Here is a 16,946-nt window from a genome sequence, read left to right on the forward strand (position 1 = left end):
TGACATGCCGCGTATATGCGGCACTCGTTCAGAAACGCAAACACCACACAGACAGACAGACAGTCATCAATGTCCAAGACCTTTCACATCTCCACTGATCTTTTACTCTCGATCCTCCTTCCGCACACAAGGCATCTTCTCTGCGCCTCGTCCAATGTCAGCGGGGTTGGATGAAATACGCCCGCAGGGACGTGGCCTAGCTCAGCTGGCAACGTTAAACACAGCAGACGAAGACTTAGACGTGGACTCGGCACCGTGGCAGCGAGCGGAGCAAACACAAACCAACACAACTAGCCCTGTAACGTTAGCCCTAAAGCTACTCCTTCATCACGCTTTGAGTGCACACACGGGGGCTCCTTTAATCACAGAATCGCCGTCAAACCAGCCCGGTGATGATTTTCGATCCCGACCTGACGTTAACGTTAGCTCCGATTAACGTCAACGCCGTCCGGCTAACCGCTCAACACTGGCTAGCGAAGGCAGACGCGACAACGCACTGAGCTGCTACCAGACAACAACAACAAATAAAAGTGACGTTATCGTCTTTTCTTCTGTTATTCTGCTGATATAAACTGAGCAAACCCGGACAAACACTTCAGGACACGGGCTTTGTGTCACACTGCGCGGCTCGCGGACTAACAAACATGAGTCCCTCGCCGCCGTACGCAGCCTGCGCGACTTCCGCTCTTTCAAAATAAAACTCCGGCTTGAGCGTCGAGCAGCACAAAGAAAGCAAAGGCGTCCGAGCCAGCGTGTGTAGCCTGTATTATTACGCTCTACACGCATGTCTTAAATCATGGACGAAAATCACGGTGAGAGCAATAAATCAGTATCAAAAGAAGACAACTTAAGATTTCGCGAATAGTTCCCCACAACCGGAAGTAACGTGGGACTGGACGGACGCTTTACAGCTATAAATGCCATAAAGGACCAGGTTTAATTATTTATTCATATTTTGGATACTAAGCAGTGTTACGTGTCAGCCTTGAAAACAAAAGCCCACACACACATCGGCACGACATCGGCATTTCCATTAAATACAGCAAACCCATTGAAATCTGTTGCACTTACCTTATTGTCATTTAACAGCGCACAAAAATAAAAGTGTAAACTCAGACATTTCCATCTGGTTATGCAAGACAACAAAGCCTGTAATTTTAAAACCAAATCTGTCTTCATGCAATCTCATGACATTACCAGCAGTGTGGTTTCTCATTTCTGATTAACTCCTCCTGTAATTATAAGCCCAAGTACTGAATACCAATGCTAAGTATGCATAAATCAAGTAGGGACTGGATTCTCTCCACCCTTGTAAGTTATGTACCTCTTAAGATAACTCATGTTAACTCAACGCTATAACAACTCATTCTGTCTTCATAACTTTAGCATAGTTGCTGAGAAATTGCCAGTGTCAAGCATTGCAAATGCAAAGGCAATTCTGCAAAGGGGAAAGTCTAAAAAAATCACATTGACCTGAACCCTGGAATGAGGTATAATGGTCACAAGTAGACTATTACCAACACTGACTAAAAGAAATATCACCAGGTAGTTTATTAAACACCACCACTATCTACAACATCACTAACTTGATTATAGTTTTACCAAGTTGGTGATTATGGCAAGGCTATTACATTTCTGTTATTGTTGCCAGCCAGGTGACCAGATGTTCAAAATGCCTGCAGAATGACATGCAGTACACGGCCTTGAAATAAGAACAGAAACAAGAAGATACAAACTGATATTTTATTGTAACACTGATAAGAATTGTAACACAATGAGGTAAGTTAAATAATCCACATCTGTGATGTTCTTGAACCAGCAACCACAAAATATTCACCACCCCATCAGTAACAGTTTCACAAATTCTGCAAACAATGGCTAGTAATGCCCAGTCAGTTCAGTTCACAGTTTAATACAAACATATTACTTCCCGTTTCTTTTGAGGACAAGAGGAAAACTGGTAACACAATTTTCTTTGTCTTTCAGCAACAGATCCAAACTTACCAGTTGTGTATTTGTTTCTTTTTTTTAAGAGATGAAACTCAGTAGAAAAGATCCCCTGAGGGAGAAACATTCTTTTGTTTTTCTGATGAGAGAGAAGCCACTACAGACACTGGCAGGCTCAGTCTGAGTTTGCTACCATTTCTGCTGACGACTTGGCACGGTCTCACAGGGCACTAAGAGATACAGACCATTTCAGTTTGCATGTGCTGCAGTCACACTGTGAAAACAGATCACCCTTCAATGCTGGAGGAGTTATTAATGACACTACAGACATCCGCTGCACAGCACAACATGGCTTCAACACCAGCAGTCTGAAATGCCCTCAGAGTTTTGATCCGAGTCTTTGTTGGAAGAGTGGTCAGAGAATAGTTTCTTTGCACTCAAGGCTTTGTTCAGTGGAGGGGGAGTCCAGCGGGTTGGTGGAGGCGCTGGTTGTTTGTGGAAGGTGTTTTGGACGGCGCATGGAAGGGGACGAACTCAAAGCCCCGCAGCTCTGAAGGTGAAGATCCTCGTGGCCACGCTTCCTGGGACTACCAGTGGTGCGCTGGGTCATCACCTGTGCAACACGAATAAAAGAGAGACACATGTTGATAATTGTTTGTTTTTTACATAACAGTAATATGATTTAGCCAAGCTGAAATAGACTGCTTGGGTCAAGCAGCTCCCCAACAAAGGTCAGAAACACATATATGGAAGATTAAACAAATTAAGGTGCATTTTACAAAACATAAAAATGCTGTACAGGAGCAGCTATGGCTCGGGAAGAATAGTTTCCCCCCCTAATGGCATGGTTGGTTGTTTGACTACGAGCTCCTCCTGTCCATACGTCTTCATGCAAGACATAAAATCTTAAGTTTCTCCCAGGTGGCAGGCCAGTGCTAATAGTGTGTGATTTTGAATGAAAAGCCTGCAGAAGAACAGTTTTAAAAATAATGGAACACGCAATGAAATTTTTCCAAGTTAACTAACTTTCTTTCCATGAAGAGAAGAGGCTACACTGTTAGTTCAGTCCACTTTATTGACACCCAACCCTAACCTAAAACTCAAGAGATTTAACATCATAGTATCTAATATTCTGTGTGACATGCTGTAAGTGTGTTAACATGCTATTAAGTCAGCTTTGATAAAGCAGAATCTGATAAAGCAGAGTTTGATGACCTGAGTCTGTCCTAAAGCTGCCACTCTACAGAAGATAAACTCTTTTTAGGAATCAACATGGCCTTTTCTTAGCTGTCACCCTCATTCCTACTTTTTTGTCCCACTCATGGTAAGTTTTCTAATATAGCATCATTCCATTTTTCCATTCCATTTTCATCCAACATTTCGTTTCGTTTCTGCTCTGCATTGAACATTAGTGCCTCACTGCGATGTTTGCTTGATATATTCTTTTAGCCTTGCGTGCTGATGTTCACCAAGAAAACCAGAAACAGTCCTACAATCCGCTGGTAACTGTCATTGGTCATTAGTCTAATTCAGTTACCTGATCTATGACATTAGCACTGAAAATGGCCTCCTCCATGTGTTTCTCATCTGACTTGATGACACACTTGATGTTGTTGACAACTTGCTGAACTTCAGGTGGTAGACTGCAGCTTGAATGTTCCAGGAACTTGGCCACCAGTATTTTGGTGTCTTTGTACATCTTAAGGTCAGCCAAGGAGTGTGGACGTTCGTGGGAGGAGTGTGTGTGAGGGGCTCTGGGTTTAAGGTGTATGTCAACTTTGCGGCCTTCCTTTTGCTGCTTCCTGACAGATATGTGACTGGGTTTAGCTCCAACTACGTCAGCTGAAACGTCTGTTGGCTCTAGAGATAAAACAGAGGAATTGTCAAAACACATGAAATCACATACAATGAAAACACATTCTTGGATATATTTAGTAGAAATACTGTGGTACCAATGCATGTGTAGGCTGACATGTAACAATTAATGTCCAAAATATGAATAAATAATTAAATCTGGTTAAATTATGTATCTAACTGATAAAGTATGTATATTGCTTAAACCATAAAGGAATATTTCACTTTATCTAAAAGTGTCAGTGGACAGACAAAACTGCCAAACTAACATTTGTTTTAATAAAGTCTGTTAAATTAGCGCACCATCCTGCCTGATCCACAGTTTGTCCTTCAGGTCTAATTGTTTTACAAAATAGGATCTACAGCAGCAGATGTTCCACCATTACATGAAATCACAGTTTCTATGACAGTACCTTGCTCTGGAGATGTATGAGCTGAATCTTCAGGGTTATTTGCAGAGGCGCAGCTTAGATTTTCTCCTGTAGAGGGAGACAAGAAACTTAGTGAAAAACAACAAAGAAGGCACTAACTGTTGCAGGTTAGTGAGCTCTCATTACGTATTGACTACAAAATGTTTAGGGCTGCCAATAACGATCCATTTTATTATCAATAAATCTGCCGATTGTTTTCAAGCTTGATTGATTCATTTTTTAGTCTATAAAATGTCAGAAAAAAGCACAGATTTCCCAAGAGTCCAAGCTCATATCTTCGAAAAAAGCACAGATTTCCCAAGAGTCCAAGCTCATATCTTCAAAAGTCAGTTTACAGATATATAAAACTGAGAAAAGCAGCAAATGTTTGGACTTTTTTGCTTGAAAAACAAAAAAGACTTGTTTTAGCTCTGAAAGGCTGATCACTCTCAAGTATTTAAGCTGTAGCGGAAGTCTTGTTTAACATTCTTGCCACACTCACTTCCTGTCGTAGAGGAGCAGGAGATGGGGTCACTGGTGGAACGGACAATGCGTGCCAGTTTGCGGTACCTCCTTGCTGCTCGGAGCCCCCGTGGCCTCTCTGAGGGCGAGTAGCCACTCTGGGTTGAGGTAGAGCTGGGTTGTGATGTGGAGGAGGGCGACCAAACACTGAAGCACAGCCTGGGGCCACGTGGCCTGCTGGGAGGGGAAGGAGAAGGAGAAGCAGCCAAAGGACTGATGGCTGAAGTTCCACCGGAGGAGGCCACAGAGGTGGGGGAGCAAGGCTGAGGTGGCGGAGGGAGAGTGACAGGAAGCGTGAGCTTCCGGCTCATCATTCGCGCTTTAATGAGGGAGTGTGGTGATGCTTTAGGTGGCTCCTCTGGTAAATGTTTGGCTGATGCAAGCTCGTCACATATGTGCATTGCACCTCTGAGTTCCTCACATGGATGTGTGTTGTCCGTGGAATCCTCCTGGTCCAGATTGCTATAGTTTCCTGAGGACCAGTCTGGAGAGCGCTCCAGAGAATCCTGGGTGTGTGAGGACTCACTGTATCCCGTGTCACTGGGGCGAGCGTTGGTGTTAGGCAGGCCACGATGATGGCGTGTACAAAGTTCCAGGCTGGTGCAACTTCCATCATTGGGGGCAGTGTGGGGCGTGCCATAGGGAGAGGAGTCAGAGCCTTGGACCTCCAGAGAGCACAAGTCCTCTGAGGAGCAAGTCTGATCCTGATCAGCCACCTCTGACACCATCAGTGACGCACTGTCTACAGAGGCTGAAAAAAAAGGAAGAAGGGTATTATCAGTATGACTACTACCAGACAATCGACAATCCTCTGCAATGTTCACTGCAGTGCTCTGTTGTCTGTCTTTACCCTGAGTGCTGAATCCTGCTGTAGTGTTTCTCTCACACAGACTGGATTCAGTGGCCTGTTGCTCATTGCTGGTGGTGACCTGCAAAGAGGAAATTATTAGAGGAGGTGGAGAAAAAAACAACACTGTTTGAATGAGATGAATTGAGTGGATAAAGAAGAATTGCATAAAAGCATGAGCTAACCGTCAACACCACAGTTTGGCCTGTAGAGGGCTCTATAAGACCACAACACACTAACAGAAATGTCTCAGCTTGAATGGCAGGTGGACCCGAGGAGAAAACTACTACAGTATATAATGTAGCGATGAATAAGAAGTTTTAATTAGACTTACTGATGTGTTTTTAAAAGGTATGTATATGATATACATACGTGTATATAACACACACATTCTGCAGGGTGTTTAGCCTGAAGTCATCAGCTGGGTTTCCTCTGCACTCTGACTCAAACAATCAATCTATCGCTGCCTGCGCCCCACAGTTATTTACAGCTGCTAATCTATCGGTGAAAAAACCTTCTGCTGGTCCCTATTTGAAGGACACTGTTCAAAGAGGATGTGAAGAGGACTATGGATTTTACATGTATAATAGAAATAATGGATTAAAGGCCTAAGGTGTTAAATGACTCTGTGAATATAATGGAAGATAAAAGGATTTGCTTGCACATTATACAGTTATTTTTAGCTGTGAACAATGAGATGCAGCAAAGCCGCAGCTTGAAAAAAAAAAAAGCACTGATCACTTCAACATGACAGTCAAGTGAGACTGCCTCTGTAAGTCAGATGATAGTTGGCTGTGACCTTTGCCTTAAAAACTTGACAAGCAACATCTGAAAATAGAGACACCAGATGAACCGTAGCAATACCATTTTGACAGTGAGTTGAGAGAAGAAATTGGTCGGGTTGGTTAAAATTAACTACTAAATATTTTAAGATGGCATCTATTTTGTGAAGATTTATTTTATAGATTACTTTATTTTTCTCAAAATCATTTGCATATGGTTAGGGTGAGGGTATGGTACACCTTGCCTGTAATGTGATAATTAAGAATGGGTAATTATGAGGTAAAACAGTGAGGTCATGTTTGTTGTCAGTGTTCAGTTGTGCTACCGTTGAAGCAGACATTAAAGTGACCAAGTTACACTGCTTTTGCTTTACCCATAGTCCGAAAGTGATTTGATTCAGTCAAGTTTATAGTTAAGGCTAGGGTGTAGGACTAAGCATTACATAATATTCACAGCAACATGGGCTTAACCTTTAAATTGCCTTGTTTTTAAGACTATCTCATAAATTATTTTTTTGGTTTGTGACCAAATATCTGCAAAAAAAAATCTATCGACATCCCAATCAGCCTCAGCAGTTGTTAATTATCAAATGTTATCATGCTAACATGCTGAACTAAGATGGTAATGCATGCTGATGTTGACATTTAACTCAAAGCAGCTGCTTGCATGGCTGTGGACTCCTAGTATTGTTACTTTTACTGCACATCTGTAAATACGTACGTGTTTATGGTTAAAGGATCGACCTGTTCACTTTGGAAACACAAAAAGAATGTAATGTCCAAGTAAAAAAAGGTGTTGGTTTAAGGAGAAAGTTGGCTGATTCTTCTTACCTGGCTAGCAGGGGTCTGTCCCACCACAGACTCATATGGAGGAGGCAGGTCAGTTGGGTACAATGTCCCTGGGCTGTTGATGGGTACCCCATAGACAGCACTGAAGGGGGAATGGGGAAAGTCCAAGTGCAGGCCTCTGTCAGGGACATAACAGAAGAGTTTCAACCAAACAATATACAAACAAAACCCTATAAATCCAAATCATATCTTAAATAACTGAAAGAAATAGTGGAGAATTCACTGAGCCAGATTGTCAAGTTTAAGAAAATGGCTGAATATCCCTTATAACTGAATAAAAAAAAAGTCTCTCCACTCAACACGATCCGTACCAGTGTATTATTCAATGTGCACCATCACTGTTTCATGTGGTGCCAATTAAGAAGAAGCAGCCATGCGCGCAGTCATATCTTTTAATTACAGCCCCATTCTCCTCTAAAGTGGCGGAGCATGAAATACAACCTGAGAGTTTCCACCAATCATCTGAGGCATGATGATGTCATGACACATCCCTGGCCCCCGGGCAGGGACACCATAAATGCTTCCTCTGCCTTGTATATATTTATGGCATAATTGACAAACAGATGTGGCTTCCTGCCAAATGGCTAAATCAGCAGCACTCTGTGTGGCAAGAAAATAGAGGGAGTGATGAGGGATCTTTCACAACAGCTGAGAATCATGGACGTCACCGCTTTTTAACAAAAGGGAGAAAGCTTATCACGGGTGATAATACCACACATGATGGTCACAGTCAGATAGTAAATAAACACTTGCCGTTGCTGCTTAATATGATGGATTTGGACTTTTGGCATCTGTGTATCCACTATCTGAAGACATAGTGAGATTCTTCCAGCATTCCACATTAAATAAAAATGTAACTTGTCTTATGTCTTCATCCTTTTAGCCTCTTCCAGAGTAAATGTTTGGCCAAAAGTTTCTCTTATTGACTGTGTGTCCTCTTCTCTTCAGGTCCTGACCTATCAGCCCTATGTTCAGTTCATATAATAACTCTGCAATCATTGCTGCTTTTTCCTCAAATTATGACCACTTACTGATGTCACATACTGACCTCCATCATCTATTTCATCAGACAAGGAGTTGAAAGAAACAAGAAATAGCTCCAAAAAAGGATCCTGAAGAATCTTAACTACATGTGTGCTATTGTGTAAAACTAGAAATGAGTGAATGTTCAAGTCTGACTGTCAGTTCCCACTCATTCCTCTTGCAGATAGGAGGCACTGAGTCAGGTACAGCATCCTAAATTACTGATCACTTGCAGCGAACAACAGAGTTCTACTTTCAGTACGTATTGCAGAAAACTTTGAGATAGGCCTTTATAGCAGTGCAGTATTGGATTTTTGGATATACATATATATGGAGTTCCCCAAATGAACTCCCAGAAACAATGCCCAAGGTACTTTTAAGGAGAACATGGAGTGCTTTGATACCCACTTGGAATTGCTTCCCTCTGGGAGCTGCATCATGCTGCCTTTGGCAAAATAACATTCACACATTTTTTCCCCACTGAAACCAGTAACTTATGCTCTCTTAATATAACAAATATTATCATTTTCTGGATTGCACTGCACTTTGCATAAAATTGATAATTGATATTTGGCTGTGCACATGGATTTGATGTTATAAATGTTTTATGGGAACGCTATTAAAGTGTTCATTTCCGCCATGGTGGACAATAAAGCTAAATTGTATTGTTTGTACCGTAATAAGCAACAACAACTAAAGTTGTGTCTTTGCCACTGAGATGTCATTGAAAATGTTACAAAGAGGAGATTGCTAAAATATGTTGGGCATTTATACATTTTTAAAAAGGGTTCTGATTCACAAGTGGACTATTGTGCATAATTATAATGCCATTTCACTAGATTTGTAAGCAAATTACCATTTTTATTGTGTATTCCCTCAAAGTATCCTCACATCCCAGATGATCCATTTGGGGAACGCTGAATACTTTGTGTTAGCACTGAGAAAAGGTGTGATGCTGATGAGTGGTGTTTTGCCTCTCACCTCTGTCCATCCATTGAAGGGGTGCAGGTGTACTCTGGGGGGTAGTAAGGTGGTGGGGGGATGGGAGGAATGAACTCATCAAAGTCCAGTGTTTGGTGGAGGATGGTTCCATGGGGGGTCATACAGTCAGCATTTAGGGCTCTCGCTCTGTGCGGCATAAACTGAAACACAGCATAAACACACCCAGTATGAGGCTTTTATTACACATGGTACTTAGTTGTTTATTAATTCTTTCTGGCCATAATCTATCCAGTGAGACATGACTAAGCAAATGTGTCTTTTCACAGCACCTCTCCACGGTTATTTACATTTGTGCTGTTGGTCAATGAACCTGCTTCACTGCAGCAACTGCAAGTCAAGTGCCTTGCTCAGGGGCACCTCAACCAGTAGTCCTGAAAGCACGGCTCATTTACTTTCCTCATTCAGACTTTTTCTAAGTGGGACAACTTTCCAGCCACAGCCAGCCTGCTTTTCTAATCTCCAGGCTGCCACTGCGGCTATTGACTTGGCTAAATTTACTGAGCTAAATAAAAGGTTAACACCTCTTGTGGTAAATGGGAAATGAGGCCACTCTTGGAAACTCTATGAGACTGTTGGAGATAAGGCACAGTACCTTTGTCCTTTTCTACTGTTTGATTTGTCTCATCTTATTTTAGCATTTTTTTATGTTCTATTTTCATTTCTTTTACCCATTTTAAAGTCCTATTTCTACATTTGTATGCTCTATATTCTATCTTTTTATCTTTTCTTCATGTTTTTCTCTCTTACATAATGTACTTGGAGTTGACTTGTTGTTGAAATTGATTGGTCGACAAAGAAATAATCATTATGATGAATGTATTCACATTAAAATGCATTTCTATCTACAGGTCAGGACAGTAAGATGGTCTGAGAATGAGGAGCCCACATCTTTGATAATCTGAAATGAGGCCATTGAAGCAGGTACCACTGTGAATTAAGTCCTTATGTCAACGTGAGAATGATGTTTCAGTCCTGTTTTTAATTGCAGTATAATTCACACAGCTTCAGATGAATTCATCTTTGCCTTCTTAATTATCTGTATGTCTCCTCTTAAATAGTCAGGGAAAGAGTAATAACCTTATTTCTATGATCCATTTCCAGGGATAGAAAAGTATTCATCTATGCAGTTAGCACTGCTTAAACATCCATTAACTGGAGGCAGTGGAAACATCAACATAATGTCCTTGTAAAGTTAATATATGGTGTAAAGTCTGAGTTCAACTACATGTATTCTACTATATAACTACTGATTTCCTGCCACTTCAACCTGTTATCAAACCAAGCTTCACATCCAGTCAGAGCACCAGTTTTAATACCCAGACTCATTTCAGTAAGGACCTCATTTACAGTATAGTCCATAAAATGTGTAAAAGGTTCCTGCAATGCTATTTCTTATTTGTTGTCATGTTGGCAGTGTTGCTCCATAGGTTTCCAGTTGTTGACGTGTTTAGAGGCATGAAATAACCATTGTTGGTGTGAAACACAAAGGGAGCTTGGCCATGTTAATTTCCCTCATGACCGAATGCATTTAGCTGTTGGTAATAGTTTCATTGTTCCACATACGAGGGTCATACTGAGGACGGTGCACCTTTGAGGAAAAAAATCCAGTGAGATGTTAAGCTGTTCTCAATTCCAATATATTGTTCAGGAAACTGCAGCAATAGACACATTACATTCGCCTAAATTTATGAAACATTGTTTTCCATCTTTAAAAACAAACAAACAGAAAAAGGGGCATCATTCCTGAGCTATACATGTGTTCATCTAATCTGATGATAGTGATCTATCATCAGACTAAGAATTTATTTTTCTAGCTGCAGGCTGTTCACTGAAAAAGAAAATAAAGTCAGCTATTGTTGTCGTCTCCTTTTCCATCACACTCACCATCTGCAGCACATCAGTTGAGACCATCTGCATACAGCACATGGCTGTGGCTAGAGCACACACAATGGTGGAGATGACGTTAAGGGCGCATACACTGAACAGCAGCTCCTAATGGAGAGGGGGGAGAGGAGGAGACTGTTAGAGGAACGGGGAGCAAAAAGAAAAAAGAAAAAAAAAGAAAATGAAGGAAGGAAGGAAGGTAGAGGAAGAGTGTGAAAATATAAGAGAAGTGACAAGAGTGTAGGAGAGAAGATAAGGAGAGAGGAGGAGAAGAGTTAATATTGTGAACATCAAAGACGAGTGATGAACAAAAAGAGGTGACTGTGGAAAGAAGGTGACACAAAGCGCTGACGTCACCTGTAAGATAACCAATTTTAGAAAAAGCACAGCAGGGTGGCACTGCAGTGAGAAGTGCAGTGCACTAAGAAGAGCCTGCATTGTTAACACATGGAGAAACGTTTAAAAAGGTTAAATGCTGATAATACAAAAATATGATGAGGGTGCAAGCCCAGCATACAAACACAATAATAAAAAAAAAAAACATCATAGACATCCAAGGTTAAGCATGGGCGTATATACATTCACACTCTGGCAATGCAGTGAACAGCGAGGGGACAAACCAGTATTGAATCTGTCAGCAAAAATAAATGTGCATGCTGGTGAAATACTAGCCTAGCACTCTGAATCAGAGGAAGGACTTAGAACTGCAGTCCCACCATGCGGCTTTGTGCTATTCTTCTGAAAAGGTGATCATCTTTGAGTGGCTCCATTTTAAAAACCTTATCGAGTTTTGTTTGTTCTAGCAAATGAACCTATAATAACTGTATAATTTCCTGAGGATGAGCGCAGGAACAGTTTCCTGGCTGGAAATTGGCTCTAGGAATAGCAAATGTCCAGGACACAGACTGTGTTAAGAGGAGAGAGGATGACAGCTTCAGAATGAGAAAAAAACTAAGTGCGATATGTGTGTAGGTAGGTGATCTGCAGCGTGTTTGAATACATGCTGTTCTTTTTCTTTACAGAGTTTGTCTGTCACAATAAATTCACTTACACAATCAGTATGATAATACAATTTTCAGGGCTATTATTATGGAATGGGATGAAACTGAGAAAAGATAAGTGGGAGGAAAGAAGGATGGCAGGGATTTCATTTAAACAGCAAAACCAGAGAAACTGAAATCAAATCATCTTACAAAATTCTACATTTAGTTACGAAAGATGTACACAGATACACAACAACACAATGATATTAGCATTCACGGTGCTGGCTGAGAAACACGCTACCTCCAAAATATCTATATTCAACAGTGGAATTAAAACCTCACTATGCCTCATTTTTTAGTTTTGTGGATATGTGAATGAAGCTCCCCACTTACTACACAAAGTACTTTCCAGCCTGTTGCGCAGATTATTCGCTAGATTCAGACAGCAAATAATTACCAGTGACATTGCAAAACCCCTCTTGTATTAGGCTGCTGATTATCTGCAGAGAGGACATCTGTCTCCTCTTCTAAGATCAACCAGGTAGCGGTTTGTTGTCAGACTTGTCGACTTTTTAAAAAGGAGGTTCAGGCGAGGCAAGCAGGGACTTTTTGCCAACCGGATCCCATTACACACATCCCTTTTGAAGTTTGTGATATGAAATGGATCAAGTTGGCATCTGAGACGCTCGGAGTTGCCAGCCCTGCGACTCTTTTTCCAAACATGTTTGATGTCCAGTAACCAGCTGCCAGAGATCAAGACTGTGTGAGACGGAAGTTAAAGAAGAGACGAGTTGGAACCAGTTGTGCAGAGCCAATTATAAAATACAACTAATACATATTTGCCTAAGAAGCAAACAGTTTTGGAACATGTTTTGTGTAGGAGGAAAGTCTGGAGGACTTGTGAACAAGAGTCTGTTTGACATTCTATCTGACACATATCTGAAAAAAACAATCAGGGTAATAAATCATCTCATACTGAAGAAGTTGCTTTGCTATTGATTTTCACAATGTCACAATGTTCATTAAAAGCAGTTATGATGTTCATGGTTACGAATTACCTCATTCAAAGTCTCAGGCCCATGGAAAAGATACCTTAAGAGAAAGACACTGATAAAACTAAAATTCTATGTTGCGCTTTGAAGACATGTATTCAAGAACTATAAGAGCAGCACCTGCTGCCCAGTGATGGGTAGTAATGAATTAACACAGAGTTTGTTTTTTAAAGGAATGAATCCTTTGTTTAAGCTTTACTTCTACTCTTCACTCAAGTTTATTTTTGCTACATTTGCAGTTTATACCTTCATTACAACTACTCTGCTCTAAATGCAATGGGCACATTGGGTCTAACGCAGATGCTATGCTGTCAGCTGCCTGGTAGAAAAATAAGCACCACCTGTCGTTTGACTGCGATGTGATAATGACGGAGAAAAAAACATGAACAAGAGGCGAAGAGAAGATTCCAGTTTCAATCCCTGGCCACATCTGTGCCACACTTTTTCTACCAAAATCTAAAAACATAAGGGGCTTAACTGTGCCTCCTGCATAACAAACTCCTCTTCTAACCACCTCAGCACATTGAGGTAAGTTGCACTTACTGTAGGCGAAAGCATAGTTAGCTAATGTTAAGGTAACGTTAGGTATTTTTTATTTGTCATGTGTAACGTCCAATGCGGGATTCGAACAGGGGCCAACTGCAGCGAGGACTGTGGCCTCTATACACGGGGCGCCTGCACAACCCACTACGCTACCGACCACCCCACTAGTTATTTTTTTGCTTTTACTTGACTCTTTTAAAAAACTCCTGAAGACCCAGCTCTTCAGAGAGTACCTCCTCTTCTAGCATTACCAAAACTGGACATGCTAAATCTATCCCTCTAGTACTGTCACAGTACTCGTCGGACTTTACAATGATTGTCTCCTGCTTTGGATAAAAGCGATTTACAACTTAAATGTAAATGTCGTTACTTGTTCTTGAATATAGATTTTCAATACTCTACCAAACACTGCTGCGGCTAAGTCTGACCACCTTATACCGGCAGATTGTGTAGTACTCTAGTCTTTACAAAGGACTTAATTGGCTGATATTCAACTTTTACTTCTTGACCCATGAAGTTCTTGTCCAGACACAAACTACACACATGATAAGCTGCTCCCACTAGCTCCCTAAAGTATGACAGGCTCAGAGTGTGTTGCACCCTTGTCTTCTCCAGCCACCATGGAGTTTCTGCTGATAGTCTCAGTGCAGGTCACAGTACAATACTGATCGCCAAGCAGATCTTTACTGTATCTGACAGAAAGCACTTCCCATAGGAGGCCCTACAGCAGTTTCAGGAGGGTCAGCGCTGCAGATGTTCTAGCTCTGTGATGCCACTTCTCATAAAGCACTGAATGAACCAGACTCTGTTGTAAAAGAAAAGCTTTTCTAACACCTCCTGAAGTCCTGAACCTCCACACAGCACATGTTCATCTCAGACAAAGTTTAAATAGTCCAATCACTCCAAAAAATGCAGCTGATCACCAGCTGGCTGCTGACATGTGTGCTTGTTCTGCACCTGCATGACAGAAAACGCAGTAACTACTCCTGAAAACAAGTGAAAAGATGGTAATTAATTCAGAATTTTATCATTCTATCCCAGACAAAGTGTGATGTGCTGCATTTTACAATTATATTGCAGTGTTATCCATAAACATAACCAAACCCTAAAGTCTGTTTTTGTCCATCAAAGAATCTTGCAGAAAGACTAACAAAAAATACCAGCAATACATTTTTAGGGATTTCCACTGTGACTCTGACTAATGTCTTATCATTTGCTCAGAATACAAACTGAGAATATGTCCTTGCTTTGCTGTGAATAGATGTTGTCAGTGTGTGGTCTGAGGCTTGTGGAAGATGACGAGGCAGAGGGGTAAAATAAGCAGAAAATGCAGTGAAATGGGGAAATGACTGATTCTCGAGGCTGACAGTTTTTGTCACACCTATTCAACAAAATCAATGGGCAGAAGAGCTGTTGATTTGGGACATCTCGAGCAAATGGTGCCAAAGACATCACAAAAACTACAGGCAACGGTCGACTAATAGCAAAGCAGTAGGTAGGAGGGTTGTTCAGCGCGTGTCTCTGCAGGGAGCGACGAGATCACGGCCTTGATGCGAAACATCAACTCTGTGCATTGACTGTGTTCACATAATAAACACTTTGCATGTGAGTTGTGTGACAGAGATGTGTTCACCGTCGATCATTTATGTATCCCGCTGTGCAGCTTTGACTGTGAAGACTCCATCCTGAGATAAAGCTGAGATTACTGTACACAGCAGTGCACGAAAAAAACAACCTGTGTGCAAGCTTATAGCTTTTTCCAAACATTTCACAGAGTCAAACTGCGAGCATTCATGCAATTCAAGAAGTATTATTTTTCATCTAAGCTCATTTTTGTTTTTGGGAGTGCATCTGTCGTGCAGATGTGAGGCATTTCTGTGGTTTCCCCTGTGAACACAATGTAGATGATGATATAATAAATCCTACCAGGTAAAGAACTATAATACCACCTCTATAGAAACTGTTTGACAAGCCTGTTCAGATTTTTGACCTCTAGAAGACACCTTGCCCCAAGCCAATCAGGTTAGTGAGTTACACAGCAAGGTTACACATCCGCCTCCTTACAGGAAATCACAAATTATCTCAGTACTCCCTCTCGCTGTTAATTTACAGCCCCAGGCAGTGCACATGAAATGAAAAGAAAGACAGGATGGAAATGAAATGTGTCTGCAAAGATTGAATAGCACACATCCGCAGCAACCAATGTGGATAGTACAAAACATTAAAAAAGAGCTACTGCTGAGAAACGAGCAAATTAGAAACTTAAGGTGGCCTAATACATAGTCTATATGCTGTTATAATTCAGTTCTCCTCATACACTGTGTTTTAGTGACTATAGGAGAGGAACTATATGGCAGTTGCATCATGAGTTCATTAGAGCAGCAACAGCCTAGCAGCCATCTGAAATGGTCGAGGACTCTGGGGACTCGGGCGTGACAGCTTCCTCTTAGACATAATTCAACACATCTGACTACTTTGGCACTTAATAAAGGTTTACAGCACCAATTCCCATCTCTCTTTTAATGAGCTATGATCAAAATGACAAATGTGCTTGATCTTTCCTCTTTTCATTGGCATGCTTCATCCTATGAAGTCTTTTATTTGGTTATCAATGTTTTATAATCAATCAGGGACATAAAACGAATGGATATGATTGTCATTATCCAATAAAGGCACAGTAGCACATACTGTATATCATTCCTGCCGACACTCTGAGTCAAGCTAATCTACCGAGATCATGCACTCGCAAACTACAGCCAGCCCAGGCTAGATACACACTGCATACTAAGAGGTCTGCCTCTTGGGGAAAGACAAATGCTGTTGCCATTCTCCACTTCCTGCCCAATTAATCTGAGCAGCGAACACTTACTTTTTTTTTTTTTTGTAGTACTTTCATCGTGACTGTTCTCACATGGGATATGTTACATGGTGAGAGGAAACCTGGAGACATCAGTTTAGACTTGATGATTTCAGCAATTTAAAGGCAATTATGTTCGAACAACTACTGATTGTTACTCAAGGTAATGGTTTCATTCTGATTAGAGAAGCAAGACTAGTCTGCAGCTGCAGAGTCTGCAGCCATGCAAGAGGCTCTGCGAGGCTGAAAGCACGTTAGTGCTCATTATGATAATTCTAACATGCTGGTGATGAGCAGGTATAATCTTTACCTCGTTAACGGTCTATGTTTAGTGTTTTTGCATGCTAATATTTACTAATTAAGGGAATGTCAGGTGTACCAAAATATAATA

At 41.2% G+C, this 16,946-nt stretch overlaps 1 protein-coding gene across 2 annotated transcripts in view; it reads right to left on the bottom strand.

Annotated features, from left to right (window-relative positions):
• Window positions 1-1,740: 1,740 nt before the first annotated feature.
• Window positions 1,741-16,946, bottom strand: part of fam189a1 (family with sequence similarity 189 member A1) — an 84,927-nt gene continuing 69,721 nt past the window's right edge. For both annotated transcript variants that reach the window (XM_019260713.2, XM_010731436.3), the window contains exons 5-12: window positions 11,121-11,228; window positions 9,216-9,376; window positions 7,194-7,329; window positions 5,584-5,662; window positions 4,714-5,484; window positions 4,215-4,280; window positions 3,485-3,807; window positions 1,741-2,560 (exon numbers count right to left, since the gene is read on the bottom strand). In XM_019260713.2, coding sequence (XP_019116258.1) covers window positions 2,363-2,560; window positions 3,485-3,807; window positions 4,215-4,280; window positions 4,714-5,484; window positions 5,584-5,662; window positions 7,194-7,329; window positions 9,216-9,376; window positions 11,121-11,228 — 1,842 coding nt within the window. In that variant the 3' untranslated portion in view covers window positions 1,741-2,362. The remainder of the gene's footprint in view (window positions 2,561-3,484; window positions 3,808-4,214; window positions 4,281-4,713; window positions 5,485-5,583; window positions 5,663-7,193; window positions 7,330-9,215; window positions 9,377-11,120; window positions 11,229-16,946) is intronic.

Source organism: Larimichthys crocea, chromosome VIII, assembly GCF_000972845.2.
Source record: "Larimichthys crocea isolate SSNF chromosome VIII, L_crocea_2.0, whole genome shotgun sequence".
Classification (NCBI taxonomy): domain Eukaryota; kingdom Metazoa; phylum Chordata; class Actinopteri; family Sciaenidae; genus Larimichthys; species Larimichthys crocea.